The sequence below is a fragment of the Loxodonta africana genome, chromosome 15 (genome assembly GCF_030014295.1).
Source record: "Loxodonta africana isolate mLoxAfr1 chromosome 15, mLoxAfr1.hap2, whole genome shotgun sequence".
NCBI classification, from domain to species: Eukaryota; Metazoa; Chordata; class Mammalia; order Proboscidea; family Elephantidae; genus Loxodonta; species Loxodonta africana.
The window spans coordinates 55,595,995-55,622,951 of NC_087356.1; the positions used below are offsets into that span (position 1 = coordinate 55,595,995).

The 26,957-nt window shown below is 42.8% G+C and overlaps 1 protein-coding gene across 1 annotated transcript in view; it reads right to left on the reverse strand.

Moving 5' to 3' along the window:
- BARX2 (BARX homeobox 2) overlaps nucleotides 1-26,397 on the reverse strand; it is a 95,618-nt gene extending 69,221 nt beyond the window's left edge. The window contains exon 1 of the mRNA XM_003417472.4: nucleotides 26,211-26,397. Within this exon, the coding sequence (XP_003417520.1) occupies nucleotides 26,211-26,397 (187 nt within the window). The remainder of the gene's footprint in view (nucleotides 1-26,210) is intronic.
- Nucleotides 26,398-26,957: the final 560 nt, after the last annotated feature.

Here is a 26,957-nt window from a genome sequence, read left to right on the forward strand (position 1 = left end):
AACTGAACAGAAGATTTCAAAGGGCCTCTCGAGAAGACAAAGTATTATAGTGACACATGCAAAGAACTGGAGATGGAAAACCAAAAGGGAAGAACGTGCTCGGCGTTTCTCAAGCTGAAAGAACTGAAGAAAAAAATCAAGCCTCGAGTTGCAATAGTGAAGGATTCCATGGGGAAAATATTAAATGACGCAGGAAGCATCAAAAGAAGATGGAAGGAATACACAGAGTCATTATACCAAAAAGAATTAGTCAATGTTCAACCATTTCAAGAGGTGGCATATGATCAGGAACCGATGGTATTGAAGGAAGAAGTCCAAGCTGCTCTGAAGGCATTGGCGAAAAACAAGGCTCCAGGAATTGATGGAATATCAGTTGAGATGTTTCAACAAACAAATGCAGCGCTGGAGGTGCTCGCTCGTCTATGCCAAGAAATATGGAAGACAGTTTCTTGGCCAACTGACTGGAAAAGATCCATATTTATGCCTATTCCCAAGAAAGGTGATCCAACCAAATGTGGAAATTATAAAACAATATCATTAATACCACACGCAAGCAAAATTCTGCAGAAGATCACTCAAAAATGGCTGCAGCATTATATAGACAGGGAACTGCCAGAAATTCAGGCTGGTTTCAGAAGAGGACGTGGAACCAGGGATATCATTACTGATGTCAGATGGATCCTGGCTGAAAGCAGAGAACATCAGAAGGATGTTTACCTGTGTTTTATTGACTGTGCAAAGGCATTTGACTGTGTGGATCATAACAAACTATGGATAACATTGCGAAGAATGGGAATTCCAGAACATTTAATTGTACTCATGAGGAACCTTTACATAGATCAAGAGGCAGTTGTTCGGACAGAACAAGGGGATACTGATTGGTTTAAAGTCAGGAAAGGTATGCATAAGGGTTGTATTCTTTCACCATACCTATTTAATCTGTATGCTGAACAAATAATACAAGAAGCTGGACTATATGAAGAAGAACGGGGCATCAGGTTTGGAGGAAGACAATCTGCGTTATGCAGATGACGCGACCTTGCTTGGTGAAAGTGAAGAGGACTTGAAGCACTTACTAATGAAGATCAAAGACCACAGCCTTCAGTATGGATTGCACCTCAATATAAAAAAAAAAAAAAATTTTACATAAAGAAAGCAAAAATCCTCACAACTGGACCAATGAGCAATATTATGATAAACGGAGAAAAGATTGAAGTTGTTAAGGATTTCCTTTTACTTGGATCCACAAGCAACAGCCATGGAAGCAGCAGTCAAGAAATCAAAAGACGTGTTACACTGGGTAAATCTACTGCAAAGGACCTCTTTAAGGCATTGAAGAGCAAAGATGTCACCCTGAAAACTGAGGTGCGCTGACCCAAGCCATGGTATTTTCAACTGCTTCATATGCATGTGAAAGGTGGACAATGAATAACGAAGACTGAAGAAGAACTGACAACTTTGAGTTGTGGTGCTGGCGAAGAATATTGAATATACCACGGACTGCCAAAACAACGAACAAATTTGTCTTAGAAGAACTACAGCCAGAATGCTCCTTAGAGGCAAGGATGGCAAGACTGCGTCTTACATACTTTGGACATGTTGTCAGGAGGGACCAGTCCCTGGAGAAGGACATCATGCTTGGCAGAGTACAGGGTCAGCAGAAAAGGGGAAGACCCTCAACGAGGTGACTGACACAGTGGCTGCAACAATGAGCTCAAGCATTTAACAACGATTGTTAAGGATGGCTCGGGACAGGGCAGTGTTTCGTTCTGTTGTGCATAGGGTCGCTATGAGTTGGAACCAACTCGACGGCACCTGACAACAATAACAACAACAGTTCTAGCACAGCTCCTGGAGGATAAGTGTTCAATAATTGTTGATTTTAATAAATTAACTCTAGGTAAAACAATAATAAGGGCATTTCTTTGTTTTAATCAGAAGATTTAGTGTGGATCACTCCATCATTTGGGGATTAAATTTAATTCGCCAGTGTTTTTAATGTAAATGATGTACATTTTGATAAACTCTCTTTAGAATCTGATTTTATATAAAATCCAAAGAATCACATCCACCTATACAATTTCCTGTGCTCAAAAAGGGGCAAGTGACTTGAAGCCATTCCCAAAGTTCACCTTTTAACCAAAGATCACGCAGGCCTCTAAGACATAATAAATAGCACACGTGAGGAATGTGCTTCTTAGATCAATCACGTATATGAAATCAAATGGGCAACACTTGTCCAGGAACAAAGACAAGGTGGGAAGGGACAGAAAAACTGAACGAATGGACACGGTGAACCCAGGGTGGAAAGGGAAAGGAGGAGAGTGCTGACACATTGCGAGATTGCAGCCAACACCAAGAAACAATTCGTGTAGAAAGTTTTGAATGAGAAACTAATTTACTCTGTAAACTTTCACTTAAATCGCAATAAAAAAAGGGGAGCGGGCAAGTGGGCTTATTCATAATTTTATTTCTGAACCGATCAATGTTCTTCTGAATGATGCCACCACCCATCCGTCAGTGGAGGCTTGTGTGTTGCCATCCTTTTGAACAGGTTTCAGGGGAGCTTCCAGACTAAGATGCACTAGGAAGAAAGGCTTGGTGATCTACTTCTGAAAATCAACCAGTAAAAACCCTATGGATCACAAGAGTCCAATCCACCACGCATCATGGTGACGATGCAGTACAGGGCAGCGTTTGTTCTGCTGTGCACAGGACCACCATGAGTTGGGGGTCAACTCAGCATTAAAAACCATCAAGATTTTTAGGATATTTTCCTATAAGTGCTGGTACAGGCCAGGTTCTTTCATGAAAAGATGTTTTATATCAGATATGCACATTAGGCGACTTAGTTCTTTCAGTCTCTTAGCACTTCTAATCTCTTAAAGTTTTTAACGGTTTCGCCATTTTTCTTACCCACTTTACAGAACACTAAGACGGTAAAAGCTACGTCTGTATTTTATGAACATCTAACTTAAGAAAAAAGGAACGCTGTGTGTCAACAACAGGGTGTAAAGCTCTGGAACCTGCACGGAAACACGCTGGTAATTCCACCATCTTCTTCTGGGACATCGTGGGGCTAAAGGTTCAGGGGCCCGGGTCTTAGGAGACACAGCCACTGTCTACAATTCCAAGTTCAAATCTCACGTCCTGTGGCTCTGAGTGTCCTCATCAAATTCCAGCATATTCTGTTACTCACATTTCTTTTTCATGTTTAAGCTGTTGCGAGGAGTTGCTATGCACTGTTTAACAGCTGCCACTTAGCCACTACCCCCCACTCAAATAGGTTACACTTTAGCCTTGTGGATTAACTCACAATTAAGTACAGTCAATATGAGCTTAGAGAACTAAGGGGGAAAAAAAAACCAGGGGACACTTTACTATAAATACATAAAGCCTTAAATTTAAAGAATTCTCAACTAGAGCAGACCACTGCAGATAATACAGTCTATTAGCTTAGTGTCACAGGCTGAATATTATGAATATAAAACAAGAAAAAAAGTGTGTGGACAGAGAGCAGCCACATTCTGGAAGCTTCAAGTGGAATCAGGGGACGCCCAGAAAGGAGAGTCCACGAGTATGGAGAAAGCAGGGAGAGATAAGGCAGGAGAAAAATCTAAGGGCTGCAGTAAGAAACACACCGTAAACAAACACCAGGCAGACAATTTTCAACAGTTTAGTATGGTTCAAAGCCACACTGTTTTTAGCACCCACTAAAGGAAACCCTGGTGGCATAGTGGTTAAGTGCTACAGCTGCTAACCAAAAGGTCAGCAGTTTGAATCTGCCAGGCGCTCCTTAGAAACTCCATGGGGCAGTTCTACTCTGTCCTAAGCTCGTTATGAGTCGGAATCAACTCAACGGCAGTGGGTTTGGTTTTTGGTTTTTTGGTATATACCAAAAAGAGGCCCGAGTGGCGTAAACTTTTGCACTCCTCAGGCAAGGCTTTTGCTCTATTCATCTTTTTACCCTCAGCACCTGGCACATCTCTGGCATATAAACCAAACCAGTTGCCACTGAGTTGATTCTAGTTCATGGCAAATCCACGTGTGTCAGACTAGAACTCTGCTCCAAAGGGTTTTCAATGGCTGTGATCTTTTGGAAGTAGATCACCAGGCCTTTCTTCCAAGGCACCTATGGGTGGTTGTTAACCACTAATCTTTCAGTTAGTAGCCAAACACTTAACCATTTGAACCACTCAAAGACTCCATATACATAGATACGTGTATTTATACCTACATATATATACACACACATACATATTTCAGAGGTGAAATCTTTATGTATTTTGTCTATACATAAGATTCAAGATACTTTCGCTCAGTCAACCCCCACAGCAAGCCTGGACCATAGATGTTATCATACCTACTTTACAGCCGAGGAAAGAGAGGCCATGAAAAGCCCACTGTCTTTGCCCAAAGTCACAAAGTAAGTAGCAGAGGTGGAAAATGAATCTCTGTAAGCCGATTCCAAGTCCTGTTGCTTTCCTATTACATTCTCAAAACAGAGTTTTCTCTCTGCTTTGTAAGCTTTCAGAGATTCTCCTTAAGAAGAAAGACAAAACCCACCCTTGGCAAACAGAGTTCACCAGCTCATGAGGGATTAGGGGAGTGAATTTCTTCCATGCTGAACCCCGGCTATTTCAGGATGGGGGCAACCGAGAGGGGTGGCTGTGGCAGCACAGGAGTGTGATGGGGAGGGTCAGGGCAGATTCCAGGAACATTAAAGCCTCACACCCAACCCTAAATGCACGAACTCACTGCCCACGAACCCAGTCAATCCGCATGACCTCATTAAGGTTTCTTTCAAAGCTGCCGTTTTCTTAGGCAGCAAAGCTCCAAGCCAGTTTGTGGGCTGCTATTGAAGAGAGACCAGTGCCACTGTTTGTTGACACTACAGCAGGATCCTTCCAGCCCTGTGCTTGTCTTTGAACACCACTGGCGGCAGCTGAGTTGTAAAACAATGGGAATATTGTCGATGCCAGAAACCAGCCTGTGGGAACTAAAGAAAATCTCTCTAGGCTCAACACCATCAACAGGGTGGAGAAAAGCAATTTTAAAAATCAAACCTCAAACTGTCATTACTGAGTTTATTAAAATGTGTTATTTCTAGAAAGGTTTGAAAATTTATCCTCAGCCAAAAGTGATTTCAATTTAAGAGGGTCCTTACGAAATCCCCATTAAATACCCACTTGCGGGGCTTTCACCTATGTCACAGGACGACAACAGAACCTGGTTTGTGATGGCGCAAAGGAGGCGTTTTTTTTTTTTTTTTTTTTTTTTGGCTACGGTGACATTACTGGCTGTAGGTCAGTAATAGCCTATTTCACAAGTGAGAAGCCTTGCTTCCAAGAGTCTAGTTCCAGGGCCGGCAAACTTTTCCTCTAAGTGGCCGGATAGTAAGTATTTTAGGATCTGTGGGCTATATGATTTCTGTCACAACCACTCAGTTCTGCTGTGGCAGCATGAAAGCAACCACAGACAGTATGGTAATGAACAGGCATGACTGTGTGCCAATAAAACTTTACTCACGAACACAAATATCTGAATCTCATGTAATTTCATGTGTCACAAAATATTCTTCTCCTTTTGATTGCTTTCCAACCATTTAAAAATGTAAAAACCATTCTTAGCTACGGGAAGTAGAAAAATAGGCTTTAAGCCAGAGGTGGGCCTTGGGCTGTAATGTGCAGACCCCTGGTCTAGCTGTTGTCTACAAGCCCACAGTGATATGCTGAAGTTCTCTGAGACTGCATACTTGCCCTCACATTACGTCTTTCCATGTTCTCCGTACTTTTAAAAGTTAAATTAATATTCCTTAATCAGTCCCTCCTCCCGAAAACACTGGGGAGGCAGGACTCTTGTATCAATAGCAGAAACTGAGGTATCAAGAGGTCACAGAATGAGTCAGTGGGGGCACCGAGTAGACAGCTTTTCTGGCACCTTCTCCACACGACCTCCCTGCATCAAGCAGACCAGTATTCTGTGTGGTACTGCATGAATGCCATTACTGTATGGTAATACAATAATAATGATCTTTTGTGGCAGAGGATGATGCAATGCTTTAATGCATCATTAATATATATGATAATTGGGCTACATGTGTGGCTGAACAGGCCATTGCACAACCAAAAGTCATTGGCTGCTGTCAGTTATGAGGAACGCCCCTGATAATGAGCATATACTCCCAGGGCAATTTTCAAAATGAAATATTCCATTCTCGTTTTTAAATTTGTTTTTCTACTAGAGGGCAAATGCTGAGCAAGCATCTAAAGATCCATGCTTCAGGAGAGTGACTTGTTTTTTTATCCCTGACTCTTCATTCCCCACCTGCCAACATTCACTGTCCAACCCCCACCTCCACCCTATTCCCTTCAGACTGAAACACAAACACACATGCTTTGTTTTTCTGAATCCATAGGTTTAACATAACATACACAACAAGTGGCCAAAGATCCATATCTCCAACTGAGTCCTTATTGCAACAATCCAAAAATTCAGTCTCCATGCTTCTCAGGACCTTAGGTGACCGACCCATCAGTCCTTTTACTCCACAGTAATTAACACGACTCCACGAAGGCCACAAAGACACAGCCCCATGTCTTATTCCATTTGCTTTGCCAGTCCCCAAGCACCACTGCACCTGGATGGCGTCACTGAAGAGTGCTGTCAGAATCATCATTATAAATGGTTGGACAGAGGCACCACCCTATTCACTGGGGCGCCCTTCATAGTACAGAAGGTGAGAACCTTTCATCAAGAGAATTTTTCTCACATCATAGTCGGAATTCACCTGTTAAAGTATTTAACTAACAGAGATATGATTTCATAAGATACCAGTGACTAGCTGAGAAACACAATTCCAAGAAAATCCCACGCAGATCCCTTGTTGGTGCAGCCCTTTGTACACAAATGGTCATCCACCATTACCACTTCAGTGAAGTCCTAAACTCGCACTGCCAGAAATTTAAAAACTATAAATAGCTCAGCTTGGAACTCCCTCCAAATCACAGATCCAATAATACACTAGGAAAATGATCAGCCCTCAAATTCCTACCTTTTCCCACACCACCTACTTAGAAAAGAACATCTCAATGGAATTATCTCTCTCTCTCGGTGCTCTGAAATAAGAGACTAAGAAAACTCTTAATCTCTTCTAAAGTAAAGGTTATCCCTAACTCCACTCCTCAAAGAAGAAATCAGACTTCCTGCCACTTTTTAAAAACCATTTTTGAGTTTTTGAGATACTCAGAGCTGCATGATGAAACATTTCCTAAAATGTAAAAAAATAAATAAATAACACATTTTGTGATATTGTGTGACCTGTGTGTGCTGCTCACATGAGAATTTACAAATTCTGAATTCACATTGCAGAACAGAAAGGTGGGGGAACTGAAACATACCTATTCATGAAGACTTGAACTCAAACAACTCACAGACCACCTAGGTTGAAAGAAGCCTTAAAAGGCAGCTAGTCCTTGCATATCCCAGCAGAATGTCCTAGAGCAAAGTGGGTTTTTAAAGGGTAATTCATTTTTCTTGAGTTTAATTCACTAATTCTAGTGATCTTTCACTAAAGGGCTTGTGTTTCAGTCAACCAAGATGAGATTATTATAAGAAGATAATTATTTTCAGAAGCTATCAATTACTGAGAACTTTCATGCCAGGACTTATGCTAAGAGCTTTATATATATTATTTCATTTAACCTTCATGGCTAACCCTATTAGTTATTAACTTCGTCTTACAGATCAAGAAATTGAGAGTCAGAGAGGTTAAGTGACTACACAAGGTCACACAGACAATAAAATACAGACAAACCCAGGGCCCTCTAACTCCATATCCATAGACCAGGATCATGCCACTAAATGAATTCATATATTTGAATCATGGGGTGCAAATTACATCTTCAACTTGCTGTCTACACTAGTGGTCTCCCAACTTGACTTTTCATTATAATCACAGGGAAAAGCTTTATTTATTCTCATTGTGATGCAAATACACGCGGCAAAACATTTGCCATTTTAACAGTTTAAACACCCACCATCAACGGCATTGATTACACTCCTCACATTGCACAACCCTTATCCCTGTCTTTTCTGTGATTACTCCACCACCATGAAAGTAAACTCAGTACCCCCCAAGCAAAAACTCAGAGCTTCCTCCTCCTTCCCCCCAACCACTGTCAAGCTTCAGTTTCTATATATCTGCTTATTTCATGTAAGGTCGTACAGTATTTGTCCTTTTGTGACTGATTACAGAGAAAGCTTTTTTAAAAAAGACTCCTAGAGCCCACCCCAGCCCAACTAGTTGATTCTCATTTTTCGGTTAAGTGACGCTACACGAATGGCCTTTTTTTCCACTGGACGTAGTAATGAGTATCTCATGAAAAATATTCCAAGTATTAACTCTCGAAGTGTTTGGTTGGCATTTAGTAGTTAAGCATTTTCTCTCCAGTTCATAACAAAAAAAATGAATGAATGACTACATAAAAGCATAGGAAGTCCACCCTTGACTCCCCTAGAAAACCTTCATTGAGAGAACTACAGCTCATGGAAGCACAGTGCCAACGGGGCCTCAGCGGATGTTACACAGATGGACACTGACGTCACACGGGGTATCTGTCACACAGCAGGCTGCAGCAGAGCTACAGCTGGAACCCAGGTCTACACTTTCCCACTACACCTCACTTCCTCCAAAAGCCACACTGCCTCTTGGAATCCTTCTGGAATCCATCAGAAGCCAAATCACCACAGGGAATGAAAGACACCTGTGGCTAGCACACATCAGATGCTGATAAGTATGTGTGATGTTAACAGGTTCACATTAATTCCTACAAAGCTGGCACATTAACTGGTTTATATACAGTATGGAGCCTATATGCAAAGGGACCGACTTGAGTTCTAATTTATATAATTTCATGTAATTCTATAAGCAAGGAACTTCATATTTAAGGAAACAGACTTGAGTTCCACTGAACTCTGCCACTTACTGTGACCTTATTGCCATTATCTAACCTCCCTGGGTGTCATTTTTCTCACCCAAAAAAAAAACAGTGGTAATAACAACTATTTCACATAGGGTCTCTATCTACTTTACATCTGTTTATGTACACAAGCATCTAGTGCAGTATCTGACACAGTCTCACCATTTATTATGATTTCTATTTTGTAACTGCCTAAAAAATGAAATACAATCTGTTTACACAGCTAGTTGTTCTACTGCCAAAGGTTAGAAAAACAAAAGCGTAGCACTCTAACAGGACATCCTTTATGCTGTGCTCTAAGCTGAGAATTGAAAGCACGCTTCCAAGACACACAACTGTCTAATGTGCTAAAAGCAAGAATGAGTTACCATGACATGCAAGGATAACAAAATTAATGACACCCTCCAAAAAAATCTCCTCTGTGGTGATTACCAAGTATTTCAATAAAGTTTTTAATCCTTTTAAAAGGGCTTAGATTGGAGCCTTATCAGAATATCTTTTTCTCTCTCCCTCTTGTTGAAATCTGCTACAAGTTTTCCTAAATACACTAAATCCTCACTTGTCTTTTCCCAAGTAGCTCCAAACAGAGCCACAACATCCTTCTTGATGATGTTTCCTCCGTTCACCGCCATTTTATAAACAGGATCCAAGAGGTTGACAGAGCAAGGCACAAGTGAAACTTTCAGTCCATCTGATTTACCCCATCATGTGATAACTCTGTAGATAACATAAAACACAGAAGGGCTGGCTCCTGCAACCCATGAAGTCTATTCACCAGCAACAAATCTGCGAGTCCACCATCTATCCAGTCACATCCAATTTGGCACAGTCCTATAGACGTAGTCATGAGTTCCTGCTGACTGTAGCTGCACAGCCAAGCACCCAGGAAAGTATGGTAACACTGGCCATATACCATCTGGTGGGTGTGATGGTTAAGGTTGTGTGTCAACTTGGCTGGGCCATGATTCTCAGTGGTTTGGCAGTTATGATGCACTTTGGCAGCTATGTAATGATGTAATCATCTCCATAATGAGGTCTGATATAATGTAATCACCTCCACGATGAGATCTGCTATAAGCAGTCAATCAACTGAAAGGGTGTTTCCTTGGGGGTGTGGCCTATATCCAACATATGTAGATTTTTTGTCATAGCTCACTGGATTTTGCTCACTCTGAATCCTGCATCTCACCTCCTGTTCTTGGGGCCTGAGTAGCAGCTTACCTGCCAATCTTGGGATTCGTCAGCCTCACAGCTTGTGAGCCAGCACCCTGCTATCCAACCTGTTGTATTTGGGTTTATCAGCCCTGCAGTTACGTAAGTCAGGAGAAGCCTTCAACCTGAATCACAGACTTGGGACTTAATCAGCCTCTACAACAGCACGAGCTATTTCCTTGATAGAGATCTCTCTTTCTCTCTCGCTTTCTCCATTATATATATACTTCACTGGTTTCTCTAGAGAACCCAGCCTGAGACATTTGGTACTGAGAGTGGTTCTAGAGAAACAAAATTGTAAGGATGAGTTTTCTAAATTGGTTCTCAAGTTTGGTTGGTCTTGAAGATGTTGATGACTGCTTCCAGTAGTAAAGAGGGCACTGCTAATCCTTGCTGTGAGGTGGCAATAGAAATACGCAAAATATCACCACCAATACATCAGGCATTAGTAAGATGCGAGGCTCTAGGTGCTCACATGTTTGATACATTTCTACAATTTTGTCAGAATAAGAAGTATAAGGAGGCTGGTTGGTTTGTCCCACTTTTGCTAGACAAAGTGGTAAAAAAAAGAGATGAGCTCAGGACTTCAGAGTCACAGCTCAAGCACCACATAAATGACCTCAAAGTTGTCACTTGTGCCTTGAAAGAAAGATTTATTTCTTGTAGTAACAGAGCTGATATTGTTGAAAACCAAATCTGGAGTTTTATCGTTAAGAGTGGCTGAATTACACTGCCAACTGAATTCCCAACTTCAAATGTGTCTGAAGTTAAAGTGAAGGCATTGATTGGGAAGAAATGGGATCCTGAAACTTAGGGTGGGGACATATGGGCAGATAATCAGGAATCTCAGGAGACACCGAGCCCCTAAATTTTGTTGAATCACTCCTGCCAACAGAACCAGCCACTCTCTGCAGTAAAACCACTAGCCCCTTTACTCACATCTCATGAGATTAACACAGCTGTTTCTGAAGAGCCTTTGTGTGAGTCATCCTCTGGGGGGGTGGCTGAATCATTGCCTGGGGTATCGCCGAGGCACATGCCTTACAAGACATTGCTGAGTGTTCTCAGGACACATCCCCACCAGCCATTTCTGCTTCTAGATCTGTAACTAGACTTAACTTCCAACAAGCCCCAAAAGGTGAAGTACAAAGCATGACCCAGGAGGAGGTATGCTACATTCCAAAAGAACTGCTTTAGTTTTCTAAAACGTACGAACAGAAACCGGGGAAATATGTGTGGGAATGGCTATTAAGTATGTGGGATAACGGTGCAAGGAACATAAAGTTGGATCAGCCTGAGTTCATTGATACGGGCCCACTAAGCACAGATTTTTCAATGTTTCAGCTCGAGAGATTAGGAAACAATCTAATAGTTTATTTGGTTGGTTCACTGAAGCATGGATTACACGGTAGCCTACACTAAATCAAGCTGAACTACCTTGGTATACTGTAGAAGAAGGAATCCAAAGGCTTAGGGAAATTGGCATATTAGAGTGGATTTATCAGGTTAGACTCACAGACTCACACATGGAGTGCCTAGAGGGCACACCTTTTAACACAAGGGTGGGGAACAAATTTGTGAAGGGAGCCCCAGCATCTTTGAAGACTGCTGTGATTGCTATTTTATGTAAGTCTGATGTGACAGTGTGAATTGTCCTAACTGAATTAAGACACCTAACCACAATGGGGTTGATTGGACCCCATAGTAGTAGGGATCAAGTGGTGGCACTCAATCAACAAAGACAAGGTTGGCATGGTTACCAAAATGGATGGCACAGTCAAAGCAGTAATCAGAATAATCTGACTCACATGGACTTACGGCATTGCTACTTAGTTATGGTGGCATTAGGAGTGAAATAGATGGGAAATCTACTGAATATTTACTTGATCTGTACAAGCAGAATAATTCTAGATCAAGTGAATGGCAGTCTAACAGGAATCACCAGAATAGAAAGTCACAGCCCCTCAGTCACTCCCAGACTTCAGTAAGTTTACAGACCCACAAACCCTTGAATGAAGGGAGAGCTGGGTCCCCTTGAGGGAGGACTCCAATACACTGCCAAAAACTTATATTGTTGATCTTTCTCCCAGCCTTCCCCAAAGGGATCTACAGCCTTTTACAAGAGTGAGTGTTCACTGGGGAAAAGGAAATAATCAAGACTTTTCAGGGATTACCAGAAACTGGCTCTGAACTGACAATAATTCTAGGAGACCCAAGACATCACTGTGACTTACAGTCAGAGTGGGGACATATGGAGGTCAGGTTATTAATGGAGTCTTAGCTCGTGTCTGTCTCACAGTAGGTCCAGTGGGTCCCCGAACACATCCTGTAGTGATTTCCCCAGTTCCAGAATGTGTAATTGGGACAGATATACTCAGCAACTGGCAGAGCCCCACACTGGATTCCTGACAAGTGGAGTAAGGGCTATTAGGGCAAGAAAAGCCAAGTGGAAGCCATCAGAACCGCTCCTACCTAAGAAAGTAGTAAACCAAAAGCAATACTGCATTCCTGGAGGGATTGCCGAGATTACTGCCACCATCAAGTACTTGAAGGATGCAGAGGTGGTGATTCCCACCACATTCCCATTCAACTCGCTTATCTGGCCTGTGCAAAAAACAGATGGATCTTTGAGAATGACACTGAATTATCGAAAACTTAACCAGGCGGTGACTCCAATTGCAACTGCTATTCCAGATGTGGTTTCATTGCTTGAGCAAATTAATACATCTCCTGGTACCTGATATACAGCTATCGATCTGGCTAATGCCTTTTTCTCCAAACCAGTTTCAAAGGACCACCAGAAGTGGTTTGCCTTCAGCTGCCAAGGCCCACGATACACCTCTAGTGCTCTACCTCAAGAGTTAAATCAACTCTCCAGCCCTATGTTATAATTTAGTCCACAGGGATCTTGATCGCTTTTCCCTTCCACAAGATATCACACTGGTCCATTACACTGATGACATTATGCTGATTGGACTTAGTATGGAAGAACTATCAATGACTCTGGACTTACTGGTAAAACATTTGCACGCTAAATCAACACACCCACAGTGACCCTACTGTACAGAGCAGAACTGCTCCCACAGGGTTTCCAAGAAACAGCTGGTAGATTCAAACCGCTGACCTTTTAGTTAGTAGACAGTTAACTGCTGTACCACAAGGGCTCCACTTGCATGTTAGAAGGCGGGAAATTAACCCGACAGAAATTCAGGTGCCTTCCATCTCAGTAAAATTTCTGGGGGTCCAGTGGTGTGGAACATGTTGGGATATTCCTTTTATGTGAAGGATAAGTTATTGCGTCTGGCTGCTCCCACAACTAAAAAGGAGACACAGCGCATGGTGTTGGATTTTGGAGGCAACATATCCCTCATCTGGTACTCCAGCCAATTTATCAAGTGACTCGAAAAGCTGCTAGTTTTGAGTGGGGCCCAGAAGAGAAGGCTCTGCAATGGGTTCAGCTGCCACGCAAGTAGGTCTGCCATTGGGCCATATGATCCAGCTGATCCGATAGTGCTTGAAGTGTCAGTGACAGATAGAGATGCTGTTTGGAGTCTTTGGCAGGCCCCTATTGGTGAATTACAGTGAAGACTCTTAGGATTTGGGAGCAAAGCCCAGTCACCCTCTGCAGAGAACTACTCTCCTTTTGGGAAACAGCTTTTGGCTTGTTACTGGGCCTTAGTAGAGACTGAATGCTTAACCATGGGCTACCAATTCACCATGTGCCTGAGCTGCCCATCATGAACCGGATGTTGTCTGACCCACAGAATCACAGCAACACTCTGTCGTTAAATGGAAGTGGTATATACAAGATTGGGCCTGAGCCAGATCTGAAAGCACAAGTAACTTACATGAAGAAGCAGCCCAAATGCCCATGGTCTCCACCCTGTCACATTATCTGTCTTCTTCCAGTCTGCATCTATGTCATGGGGAGTTCCTTATGATCAGTTGATTGAGGAAGAGAAACTCATGCCTAGTTTACATTTGGTTCTGTGCAATACGCAGGCACAACTCAACGGTGGACAGTGGCAGCACTACAGTCCCTTGCTGGGACCTCTTGAAATCACAGTGGTAAAGGGAAATCCTCTCAATGGGCAGAACTTCAAGCAGTATACCTGGCTGTTCACTTTGCTTGGGAGGAGAAATCACCAGACGTGTGACTGTATGGTGATTCACAGACTGTGGTCAATGGTTTGGCTGTTTGTTCGGGGACTTGGAAGGAACATGATTGGAAATTTGGTGCCAAAGAGGTATGGGGAAGAAGTATGTGGATAGACCTCTCTGAATGGGCCAAAGAAGAAGATATTTGTGTCTCATGTGAATGCGCACTAAAGGGTGTATTTGACAGGGAAAGATTATAACCATCTAATGGACAGGAAGATGCACTCTGTGGAAATCAGTCATCCTCTCTCCTCAGCTACTCCTGTCATTGCTCGATGGGCCCACGAACAAAGTGGCCATGGTGGCACGGATGGAGGTTATGCATGAGCTCAACAAACGGACTTCCACTCACCAAGGCTGACTTGGCTACAGCCACTGCTGAGTGCCCAATCTGCCAGCAGCAAAGACTAACACTGAGTCCCTGACATGGCACCATTCCTTGAGGTGATCAACCAGCAACCTGGTGGCAGGTTGATTACACTGGACCACTTTTATCACAGAAAGGGCTGTGTTTTGTTCTAACTAGGATAGACACTTACTGTGGATATGGATTTGCCTTCCCTACATGCAATGCTTCTGCCAAAACTATAGCCCCTGGACTTACAGAATGCCTTATCCACCGTCATGGTATCCCACACAGCACCACCTCAGATCGAGGGACTCACTTCACAGGAAATGACGTGCAGCAATGGGATCATGCTTATGAAATTCATTGTTCTTACCATGTTCCCCATCATCCTGAAGCAGATGGCTGGACAGAACAATGGAATGGTCTTGTAAAAACATAATTACCACACCAGTTAGGTGGAAATAACCTTGCACGGTTGGGGCAATGTTCTCCAGGAGATTGTATGTGCTCTAAACTAGTATCTACACTTTGGTGCTGTTTTTCCCATAGCCAGGATTCATGGGTCCTGGAATCAAGGGGCAGAAATGGAGTGGCACAACTCACTATTACCCCAGTGACCCACTCACAAAATTTTTGTTTCCTGTCTCCAGTACCCTATGCTCTGCAGATCTAAAGGTCTTTGTTCCAAAGGGAGGAATGCTCCCACCATGAGTCACAACAATGATTCCACTGAACTGTAATTTAAGAATGCAACCGAGCCACCAAGACTCCTCACACCTCTGGATCCACAGGCAAAGAAGGGAATTACTGTATTTGGCTGCTGTGATTGACCCTGACTACCAAGAGGAAATCGGACTTATATTACATAACGGAGGTAAAGGAGAGTATGTCTGGAATACAGGAGATCCCTTAGGACGTCTCTTAGTACTACCATCCCCTGTGATCAAAGTCAATGGAAAACTACAGCAATCCAACTCTGACATGACTACTAATGGCCCAGACCCTTCAGGAATGAAGGTTTGGGTCACCCCACCAGGCAAAGGACCATGACCAGCTGAGGTTCTTGCTGAGGGCAAAGGGAATAAGGAATGGGTGGTAGAAGAAGGTAGTTCTGAATACCAGCTACAACGACGTGACCCATTGCAGAAACGAGGATTGTAATTGTTATGAGAGTTCTTCCTTGTATGTGCACAACAAATACTTTTGTTTTCTTCACTTATAAAATATAAGACGTAAGCAGGTTTAGTGCATTTTTGCTTGTATGCATGTTCATTGTATCATGTTAGGCACAAGTATGACGTTACAATTATCTTTATTTAGAGGCTGTGTACGGTTTAGGGAGATGTGTACAGGTGCCAAGTTGACAAGGGGTGGACTATGATGGTTAAGGTTGTGTGTCAACTTGGCTGGGCAATGATTCTCAGCATTATGATGTAGTTTGGCTGCTATGTAATGATGTACTCGCCTCCATAATGAGGTGCGATATAATGTAATCACCTCCATAACAAGATCTTTTATGACCAGCCAGTAAGTTGAACCGGAGTTCCCTTGGTGGTGTGGCCTGAACCCAACATATGTGGGTCTTTTGGCATAGCTTGCTGGCTTTTGCTGGCTCTGGATCTTGCATCCAACCTCTGGTTCTTGGGACTTGAGCTAGCAGCTTACTTGCCAATCTTGGGATTCATCAGCCTCTGTAGCCGGTGAGTCAGAGGCCAGCCGTCTGACCTGCCAATCTTGGGTTCATCAGCCCTGCGGCTATATGAGTCGGGAAAAGCCTCCAACCTGACCCACGGACTTGAGACTTTCCAGCCTCTACAACTGTGAGCCATTTCCTTGACATAAATCTCTCTCCATCTATCTATCTATATCTGTCTACATTTATCTATCTACAGAGATATATGCATATACACTTCCCTGATATTGCTTCTCTAGAGAACCCAGCCTAACAGAGTATGTGAGGGCTCTAGACTGCTTTTAGTTGTTTCTTTTCTTATGTACTTATTTAAGCAGATATGAGGATCTAGGGAGAGGAACTGCTTTTCCAAACTCTTGATTGTTTAAGATGTTTACTCCATCTAAGGAGTACCTTCCTTCTGAAGAAACACAGTGGGACAGAGTCCCCAGAGTGGCACATTTTTGCCAAAATGTTTTAAAGCTGTATTTCTAGGTTGCAACCATTTTGCAGGGAAAAGAAAGCGGTCTTGGCTGTTAAGACAGGCTGAATAAAGCACCTGCTGCCACAGCGGTCACTGAGGAATAATGCGCTCTATGTTCTTAACCTCTCCAAACAACAAGACCAGCGTGTATTACAGGTAACAGACATCTCTCTCTGTGAGATGACCACTGTAACGTTCTCATTTCTTCCTAACAATCCTTGATACTACACATTAAACAAAGGTTTAAAATCAAATCATGGTTACAGAATATAAAAATAACTCAGCCATCTTATATGCCAATATCAACATTACTCATCCCTACTATGAAGTGAAATTTTAACACTTTTCAATTTTTTGGAATTCAATCACAGCTGTCCCTAAACAACTGTTTTACATTAAATTGTCAATACCCACAGAGCACTGGTCAAAAGATAAGGGTAGTATATTGCCATAGCAGCAAATACTTTAAAAAAGCAAGATGCAATCAAAGGCAGTTTATTGTGATTTTAAACATTATTAAGAAGGGGTGGGAGGGGAGAAAGCTAACAACTCTTGATTGCATGACAATGTAGATTTTAAAAAAAGAAAGAAAAACACTTCATCACTAATGCCTTATAGCCCTAGTGCCCAGCATAGGATTTTTAGTCATATGCCCAAGGATTACTGGGGGAAGAGTAGCTATCTTGGTGACAAAGATAACCAACCAGCTAGGAGAGGTAAGTGAGAGTGAAGCGCCACCTTCAGAACCCATGGAGGACGTCAGTGTGAGCTGTACACGTGTCTAATTATAAAGTGTTCTCATGGCTCCACCATGAGAATGTGTACAAGCTCTATATTTAAAAGCCTCTGTGTCAGGAAAGAAAAGCTATTAAGAAAGCCAACAAAAGATCCACAAGATTAGGAGTTCCATAGACATGTGGTATCTCTTGCACCGACATTTTTCAATATTTATGTTATGAAAAACTTCAGGCATACAGAAAAGTACAGGAGATAATATAATGAACATCTGTGTACCCATGTCTAAGCTTTGTTATGTCTTAACATTGAGCCATATTTGCTTTAAACCTTATTTTTCTTTAAAAAATACATTATTACACAGGAAAATAAAATCCTGTGAGTGACCTTCCCCAATCCCATGCCTCTCCCACCCCCAGAGGTAACCACTATCCTGTATTTGGTATTTATCATTTCCATGCATTTTAAAAATGTTTACATGTTGATGAATCCATAAATAATACACAGTATTAGTTGGCATGTTTTCGACCATTATATGAATGGTATCAGACTGTACGCATCAATCCATAAATTTTTTTCTCAGCATTGTGTCCCTAATATGTATCCATATTAATGCAAGTAGATCTAGTCCTTTCATTTTCATCACTGCGTAGGATTTCATTACATGAATATGTTGTTGTTTCTAGGTGCTGTCGAGTCGGTTCCAACCCACAGCGGCCCTATGTACAACAGAACGTAACACTGCCCAGTCCTGCGCCATCCTCACAATCACTGCTATGTTTGAGCCCATTGCTGCAGCCACTGTGTCAATCCATCTCATGGAGGGTCTTCCTCCTCTTCGTTGACCCTCTACTTTCCCAAGCATGATGTCCTTCTCCAGGGACTGATCCCTCCTATTACTTTATCCTTTTTCCTAATGAAGGGTAGTTAGATTGCTTTCATTGTTTCACTACCATAAACAATATAGAAATCAGCATCCTCAGACATGAGTCCTTTGGCACACATACCATGATTTCTCAAGGCATATACACAGAGCTCGAAAGACTGAGTTGTAAGGTATGTGTGTACCTGCAGCTTTTCCAGGTATTGCCAAACTGATCTCCAAAGTAATTGTAGCAAATAATATACCCACCGTCAGTGTCTGAGCATGTCTGCTGCTCCATACCCATGTTATCCACTGATACTGTCAGATTCTTTCATTTCTGCCTACCTGATGGGTATGAATGTATCTCATTGCATTTGTATGCATCTTTTCATGTTTACTGGCCGTTCGGATTTCCATTGCTACGAGGTGCCTGTGTAAAGACAGCCTTGGATCACTTTTCTACTTGCTTTTTTCTCGTTGCTTTGTCTGAGATGTTTATATATCCTGTGATGCAGCAACTAAGGACGCAATAAAAAAGAAGAATCACTTACGCTTCCTGCTCGGACTCTCAAGATATTTAACTTGGTGCTGACATACGCCCAGATTGGCTTCCATTCTTTCACATCTTGACCTTTCCTTGGAGGAAGTCTGGTTCATTCTTACGAACGCTGCCAGTGGAGTCAGAACACATATATAGCCGTCCTCCAGACCTATCAAGTAGTCCTGACATCAGCTTCAGTTGGTGATTGGCAGAGTCCCTTTCAGATGTACTGGTACACCATCTGATGTTCAGAATTACCTTCCTTCATATCCAATTTCAATTGGCACTAAAGAAACCAGAGACTTGCCTTAGTGACTCCAGAGAAAGGCCTTCTCTCCTACCTTCTGCAGAGCCATCATACGTAAGACTCAATTCTAGCCCAAATATAATTAGACCATCTTCTGATACCTATCTAAGTGCACAGCTTTCTTCCTCAACTGTGTGCCAAGTTTCCACTTTCAAGAAGTTAAATTGCCATATAAAAACGCCCTGGTGATGATGAGTAATTAGACACTGTAATGGGAAATTAACTGTGTTTTTATTTAGAGCATTTTAACAAGACGTTTCTTTTTCTAACTGTTATTAAGCCGCAATAAAAATAAATTAAGTCCTGAGGGTTTGCAAAGGTTTTCTGATTAATTAAAAAAAAAAAAAAAATTCCTTCCTGGAAGCCAAGTATTCATTTTGTTAATACAGAACAGCACGTGATAGATACCACCACAACTGTAAAAGGTCCTGACCTGAACCACGTTAAGAATAAACTCTAACGTGTTTCCTGCAACACTCCAATCTCATAAGCAGCTAAAACTGAGGCAGGACTGGAGGCCTGCCCACACGTGGAAACGCTTTATGTGAACCAAAATCAATCCTTTTTCTCTGTCTTGCTGCTTCCAAGAGACGTGTGTCACCTGCAGCTGAGTGGTTCGTGACAGTTCTGTGCGTACCTGTGGGCTGCAGCAGGTTTTAGGTGGAAGGCTGCTACTCCAGCTGCCAGTGTGGGATCCAACTTTGGAAACAAGCCACGTCTAGTGCTGCACTAAAAACACCAACTCCACCACACTGTTCCCCAAACAGATTCTATACATTATCCAAATTCTTGGAACTCTCTCACCGTAGTCACGTAAGAGTTCATCAACAGGCTTAGCCATAGGAACTGAAAGAGCTTTATGGCCGTTAACCTCAACGCAGCCGGGGTCGTCCCCAGAGCAGAAGGAACGGCAAGGACACCAGGGTGGGCTCCACAGCACCCACAAAGTTCACAAACTCAACACCAATGACGGAGCCTCGGGCCACCTGAACTAGCTACTTGACACCTCTGTGCCTCTTCTCTCTGCCTCAAAACCAATTGGAAACAGGACCTAAAAATGCTTCCAATTTAACGTTCATCAGTAGTCCACAGAGAACTGTAACTGCTGGGCAGGGCCTGAGGGTCTGGGTCTCTCCTTTTACAGGCCTGCAATGGTTCTAAGCGCAATCAACCTTCGCCATTTACTATCCATGGACTGACGAAGAATTTCCGAAGCACCTTCTGTAAAATTACACCTGTTCAGCCACGCTGAGACACTGTGGTACATAGTGAGGCTGAATCCCAGAGGCCTCTAGAGTTTCAAAGAGAAAACCATTCTTTCTCTTTTTCCCTGCTCTCTTCTTTTCTTTCCTTTGAATCTTCCTTTACAACTGAAACAGCTTTTGCAATCTTTACTGCTTTTCATATAGATTGCTGGGATATGTTACACTTAAAAACTTTTTCACTTAAGATTCCTGAGGCATGTTAAAACTAACACTTTTATACCGTCCATACTTTTATCACAAATTCAGTCTTCAATCCAGACGTACCACCAGCAAGAACACCAGCGTTATCTGTAGAATTTCAGCCTCAATTTCATATGAGATGTATTTAACTAGGTTAATATGGCAGCTTTGCTGATGATAACATCCTTTAGGTGGAGTCCAGAGAGAAAATTCCACATGGTAACCAAGACTATTAAATCATCGCAATGTTGCTCTGAGGAGCCCTAGTGGCACAACAGTTAAGTGCCTGGCTGCTAACCAAAAGGTAGGCGGTCCAAACCCACCCAGGGACTCTGAGGGAGAAAGACCTGGCAATCTGCTCCCATAAAGATTAAAACCTAGAAAACCCTATGGGGCAGTTCTACTCTATCATATGGAGTCATGACGAATCAAAAATCAATTTGTTGACAGCTAACGACAACAAATGTTCCCCTAGCCCAATTCAAAACCGTCCATCATGCACTCTCGAACAACAGAGAAGGGCTTGGCAGTGGCACTGCAAATAAAACACGTCAGTTGTTAGTCAAGATGTAGAATAAACTTAAAAATAATGGGCTCAGTGACTGTGCTGTCACCAAACATATGTAAATATAAATATTTGCTTAATTCAATTGCTGAATTACATGAGAGTGAAGATGACAGACATTTGGAGTGGCATTTCAATTTGTGAGCTAAATTTCTAATCGTTTTCCCATTTGCTATTAGAAGAATCAGGGCCAGAGAAAAAGCTGCTAATGAACTATTCACTAGTTAAAACTGACTCCTAAGTCTATTTATCAAAGGGGTAATTAAATTTAGGGAATAATGAGGTTTTATCAACTGAGGATCCTGAAAGAGCTCAGATTAAAATACATTCTGAATTGGCTGAGTCCCACATCCCTTGGTTTACTTACCCTTAGAAGGGGAACTGGGAAGCAGTTACCAGTAGTTCCTAATGAAAGCCTATTTGCCCCTGGCAGAAACACAAATGCTTGTTGATAATGATCATCCCCCCAGACCTCGGTTTACATTTCTCTATTAACATTCCAGGGCCCAGATCTCTGGTTCCCAAAATCCTACAGGTTTTGGTCTCCAACTGAAAGACTGAATTGAAATTTGGGGAATCACTGGAGCCAACCCCACGAGACAGTAGCCGGCCCCCCAACTCCCAAAGAAGTCGTCAGACCCTTCTGCACCTCATTTCATTTTTTACCGGGATGACACCCAATCTGTGTGATAAAAATGCACCCAAGGCCACCACCCCTAAGAACTTGCTTCTCTTGGGCCCATGAAAGGATAAAAGGTTCTCAATGCCACCTCCTAAGATAAACACCCTTCCCCAAGCCCTCTCTTCCCTGCGAATTTAATTGGCTAGTTGGCTGTCCCCTGGGTGTGACTGCCGACATTTGTCGTGGGTACGTGACTAAGTCAGAAGTGTCTTCCTGATTTCTGAGCACCTAACAAGAAGGACGGCCGCATACACAGTGGGCTGAAACTATTGTTTAGGCAGTGATGGGACCCAGGCACCTTGTGAAAAAAACATCCCCTACTTGGGGAGATTGCTCTATAATCTCTGTGACCCCTTCCAGCTCTATAGCTCAACATCTGCTCCACAAGACTGGCTGAACTGCTGGAGGTCACTGAGACTCAACAGAACCACTCTGCCGGAGAAAAACCAAAAAACCAAACCCACAGCTGGCGAGTCCATTCCAACTCATAGCCAGGTTTCTTCAAGCCACTGTCCACCAAGAACATTAATCACAACCAGAAAGAATCAAACAATGCATCTTAAGTATATTTATGATCTCATAAATTACACCTCATATTTGGCTTTCAATAACTAACTTTCTAATGTCCATGAGAGAGAGTTTCTGACTTCCAAATGGCAAAATCTATTTCCATTCTAACGAGGATAACTGTTATCAGATTTAAAAATAAAGACCAGCATGTTAAATACTAAATTAATTTTAAACATATTCCACACTTCACCAATGGTCTGAAGAACAAACCTTTTTCCAAATGGCTTTCCTCAAGCTTAGATTTTTTTTTAATTCTATATTGAATTTAATGATAACTTTTCCTTTAGTTTGGCTTAGAAGGAAAGGATTCCTTTTCTCAAGGTCTATTACGTGATTTAGGAGATTTACTGAAAAACTTACAGAAACTTACAAATAGCTTTCTAGGCCTAAAGACACCACATTTATAAAAAGAAAGGGCCCGTTAAAATAATTTTTTAAGGTGAGTATTCCATCAGGGTTAGAGTGTCTACTAAATAATAAATTACTGTCAAGATTTGCCTGATGAAAAACGTTTCCATTTTTCAGTTGACTTGAATGCACACTCTTCTGCCTGAGGAGAGTCGTATCATAAATTGACATTTAGATTACTAAATCTAAACAACATGGGCTACTCGATACGCTGAGGATCTGTTAATGCTTAGTTTTCTTCCGTGCCAGCTTTACGTACATACTGTGCACAGTGGTAACTTCTTTTCATTCTGAGGAAACCCTTTTTAATCTTAGTTTTCATTATTTTACCTGACAAAGTTCACTTCCGTTACAGTTATTTAAATCTTAAATCAGCAAACCAAAGGATGAGAAAGTTCAGGAACATAATTTCAATTTATGCCTTTTGCTGGATTTGAACTTTCTGTACACTGGTTCCACCAAAAGTGTTTCGCCAAAATATTGATCTCTAGCCAGTAAATAAAATTAGAGTTGCAAGCAACTTATTGCTGTTTTTTTAATGAATTTTTAAAAAGATCAAAGTCATCCAATCTAAGATTTTTTTATTCTAAACCTAACTCTTAAAAACAACAAAAATGCTTTGAAAGTGTAGTGTTTGCAAAGCCCTTGAGAAGTCACTAATGGGATTCCCATGATCTAATACATGTAAGGCTTTAACTGTAACTGTAAACCCACTGAAGGCTTATGATCTGAAAGTATGGACTATTGTAGCCAGTTTTTATGGGTTTAATTCCACTGGCAAATCCCAGTCTCTATATTTTAACTCTCAACTAGAGCAAAATCACAGCACATTTTCAAAAGTGCAATCTAGAGAAAACAAAGCACTGGAATGGGAGGGCAAGAAAACCAGTGCCAACAACCACCTCTTCCACAAACCGCCAAGGAGCTTCTGAAAGCACAAGGCTGAGCAAAACGACAGCTCATGATCCATGTGCGATTCATTTTAAACATTCACAAAACTACATATGAATCACTTTATTTTCCTCGGATTTACTTCCCACACAAGGTCCAATAAAACACAGCACTTACTCAGCCTCAACTGATGACTGGATCACTGTTTTCTAAGGCTATTTATTACTCTTTTTCTGGCATGTTTTCGTCTATGATCCAATTCTGTGACTGCTATAAGCCAGGAAAAGCTGCCTTCAAGTCAATGCGTGGCACAAAGTCGCTGAAAGTTCTGCCAAGGCTAAGCTGCACCTAGGTGCTTAGTAGAAGTTTTCTGTTTCGTCCTAGGAATCTCACCGAATGCAATCTCTTACAAGAGTGCACTGAGATTTGGGAGTGAAAGGGACCCTCTTTTTTTCCAAAGGGATCTGAGCTATTGCAGCAAATTATACGAAATACTGGCTTTGAATACTGCCAACTTTCTAACATTTATGAGAGATTGTTACTGACTTCTAAATGGCTGTTTTCATTCTAATGAGGGTTACTGTTATCAGACTTAAAAATAAGACCAACATGTTATATACTAAGTGAATTATAAACATATTCTATATTCGTACTCAAAACAAGACTCATCATACCTCCCGTATTCAATAAGCACAGACTATTTTTCAAGTGTCCACATGTAACAGACACAGACAACCCGTTGCCTTTGAGTCGACTCCAACTCATAGTGACCATACAGGACAGAGCAGAACTGTCCCATAGGGTTTCCAAGGCTGTAATCTTTATCAAAGCAGACTGCCACATCTTTCTCTCACAGAGCAGATGATGGGTTCCAACAGCCCACCTTTCGGTTAGCAGCTCAGCACTTAACCACTGCACCACCAGGGCTCCTTATAACAGACACACAAACGTAAAAATATCAATATCAAGGATATCTACCTTGTTTCATATGTTTTTTTTGTTTCTGGTTTTATATATTCCTTGTTTTTTTTTTTTAATTCGATATTATAAGTCTTGCTGTAAGATATCAGGCCTAATTTAAACTTAGGGGGAAATTTTATTTTGAAAAGATGTAATTAAATACAATATTCATTTCTTATCCAAATACATTTAGGAACAGCTTGTTTAAAAAAAAAAACCCTCACTGTATATAATTATTACCTACTTACTAATTGCCCTATAGGGACTATTAATGGAACCAACAGAAAACATAGGAATCCAATCATAGTGTGCTCACAGCATTTGGCCTGAATGTTCCAAAAAATGTCTTTTAAAAACACTGCTGGCTCTTCACCTTATTTTTTCATAATTAAGAATTCATATCATGCCACCCACGCAACAAACATTCTCAAAGGCTCTTTTGGTTTGGAATAGTATTGCATTTTTACCCTCAGTGGAATACAGTAAATAACTTTACCTGATAAAAATAACTTCGATTTCTTTTTATCCTCTATGCCAATGCTTCTACAAGCTAAATCCTTGTAACGCCGAGGCACTTAGAAACGTGGAGTTTCTCTTGATACGCTCAAAGTTTCTTAAATACCTTTGGGTTTATTTTCTACACTTTTTCAATATTTTTATTAAAGTTCTTTTTATTTTTCCCATTGGTCTTAGCTCTTGTGAAGAGAGGAAAGCAGATTTAAGGGATGCTTTTTTTTTTTTTTTTATGGTCAGCACTGCTGTTTTTAATGGCTGAAAACAAATAAACGGAGGTTGACCTCCTGGGCTTGCGGCCACAAGGCAGCATACTCCTAAAACTGCTTCCCCAAAGTAGGATCATTTTCGGGCAAATTCAGTGAATCCTGGATTTTGCTGAGAGCCTCCGGACACTGATTTACTTGTAACGTTCCCAAGGGAGATGGCAGGCTGTTCGGGCAAGTTAAACAAGGTGAGAAACAGGCCACCAATCTCAAGTTGAAACCAACAATACCACTTCCTGAAACAATGATTTAGGCGCTGAACCAATTCAAGCCTTGAACCTTCTGACTGAAAAGCCACAGCGGTGAAGGAAAGGAGAAAATGTTCCTCTCCGAGCAGGGCACTCGGGCGTCGCGCGAGCGGCTCCTGCCTAGGGACGTGCTGCGTGCACTTCCTTTCTAAGTGCGGTGACTTCCCCGGTCCTTCCCCGGTGCCAGGCAGCTTCGCGGTGCCGACGGCCGGCGAGACTCGCCCCCTTGCAGGGGCTCTGGGGAAGAATCCCCGAAGCCCGTTCCTCTCGCCCAGCTATCGGAGGACTAGGGCAGTAAAGCGACCGGCACCGGCAGGAAAGCTCCCGCCTCCCACTCACCCCGCGGCGGCCGTCTTACCGGTGCAGGAGTGCAGGGGCTTGGGTCGCACGACCAGCGACGGGCACACCGAGTAGAGGGAAAGTTTCTCAAAGTAGTCGCAGGTCTCCTTAGAGAGGATCTCATCGATCATAAAAGTCTTGTAGCGCCGCCTGGCTGCTTTGAGCTGGCCGGGCGAGCTCAGCCGCAGCTCCGCGTGGCAGTGCATGGTGAGCGGCCCGCAGGAAGCTGGCGCACCGGCCCGGGTTCGGCCGATCCTGGGCGGCCGCGGGAAGCGGCGCGGGCTCGGGAGGCGCGCGGAGGGGACCGTGTACGGGGCGCGCCCTCCGCCGTCTATACCCACCCGCAGATAAGCATCTTCGCCGAGCCTTTTTGGGCCAGCACAGCTGTCAATCAGCGCGCGCTTCCTGCAAGGCCTGGCGGGGCCGCGCGACCGGGCGCGGAGTGCGCGGGGAGGGCAGGCCGGTCGGCCGCTCGGGGTTCGCCCCCGCCCTGTCCTCGCCGCCCGCCCGCTCGCCTGCCGGCCGGTAACCCGGTCCTGCGCGCGTCGGGCCCGTGGTGCCGCTCGCCTCCTCCCGCCTCTCTCCGTCTAGTGCGTCTTTGACTGTCTCCCTATTTTAAGACACTCGCCTTGGCTCTCCTCCCCACCCCCTCCTGGGACCAGCTCCAGGTGTGTGTTCGGAGTGTGCGCGCGCGGGGGTGCGCGCGGGCCGAGAGGAGCGCGCACCGCCCCCGCCCGCCGGAGAGTCCCCGGGGCCGCTCCCCCCA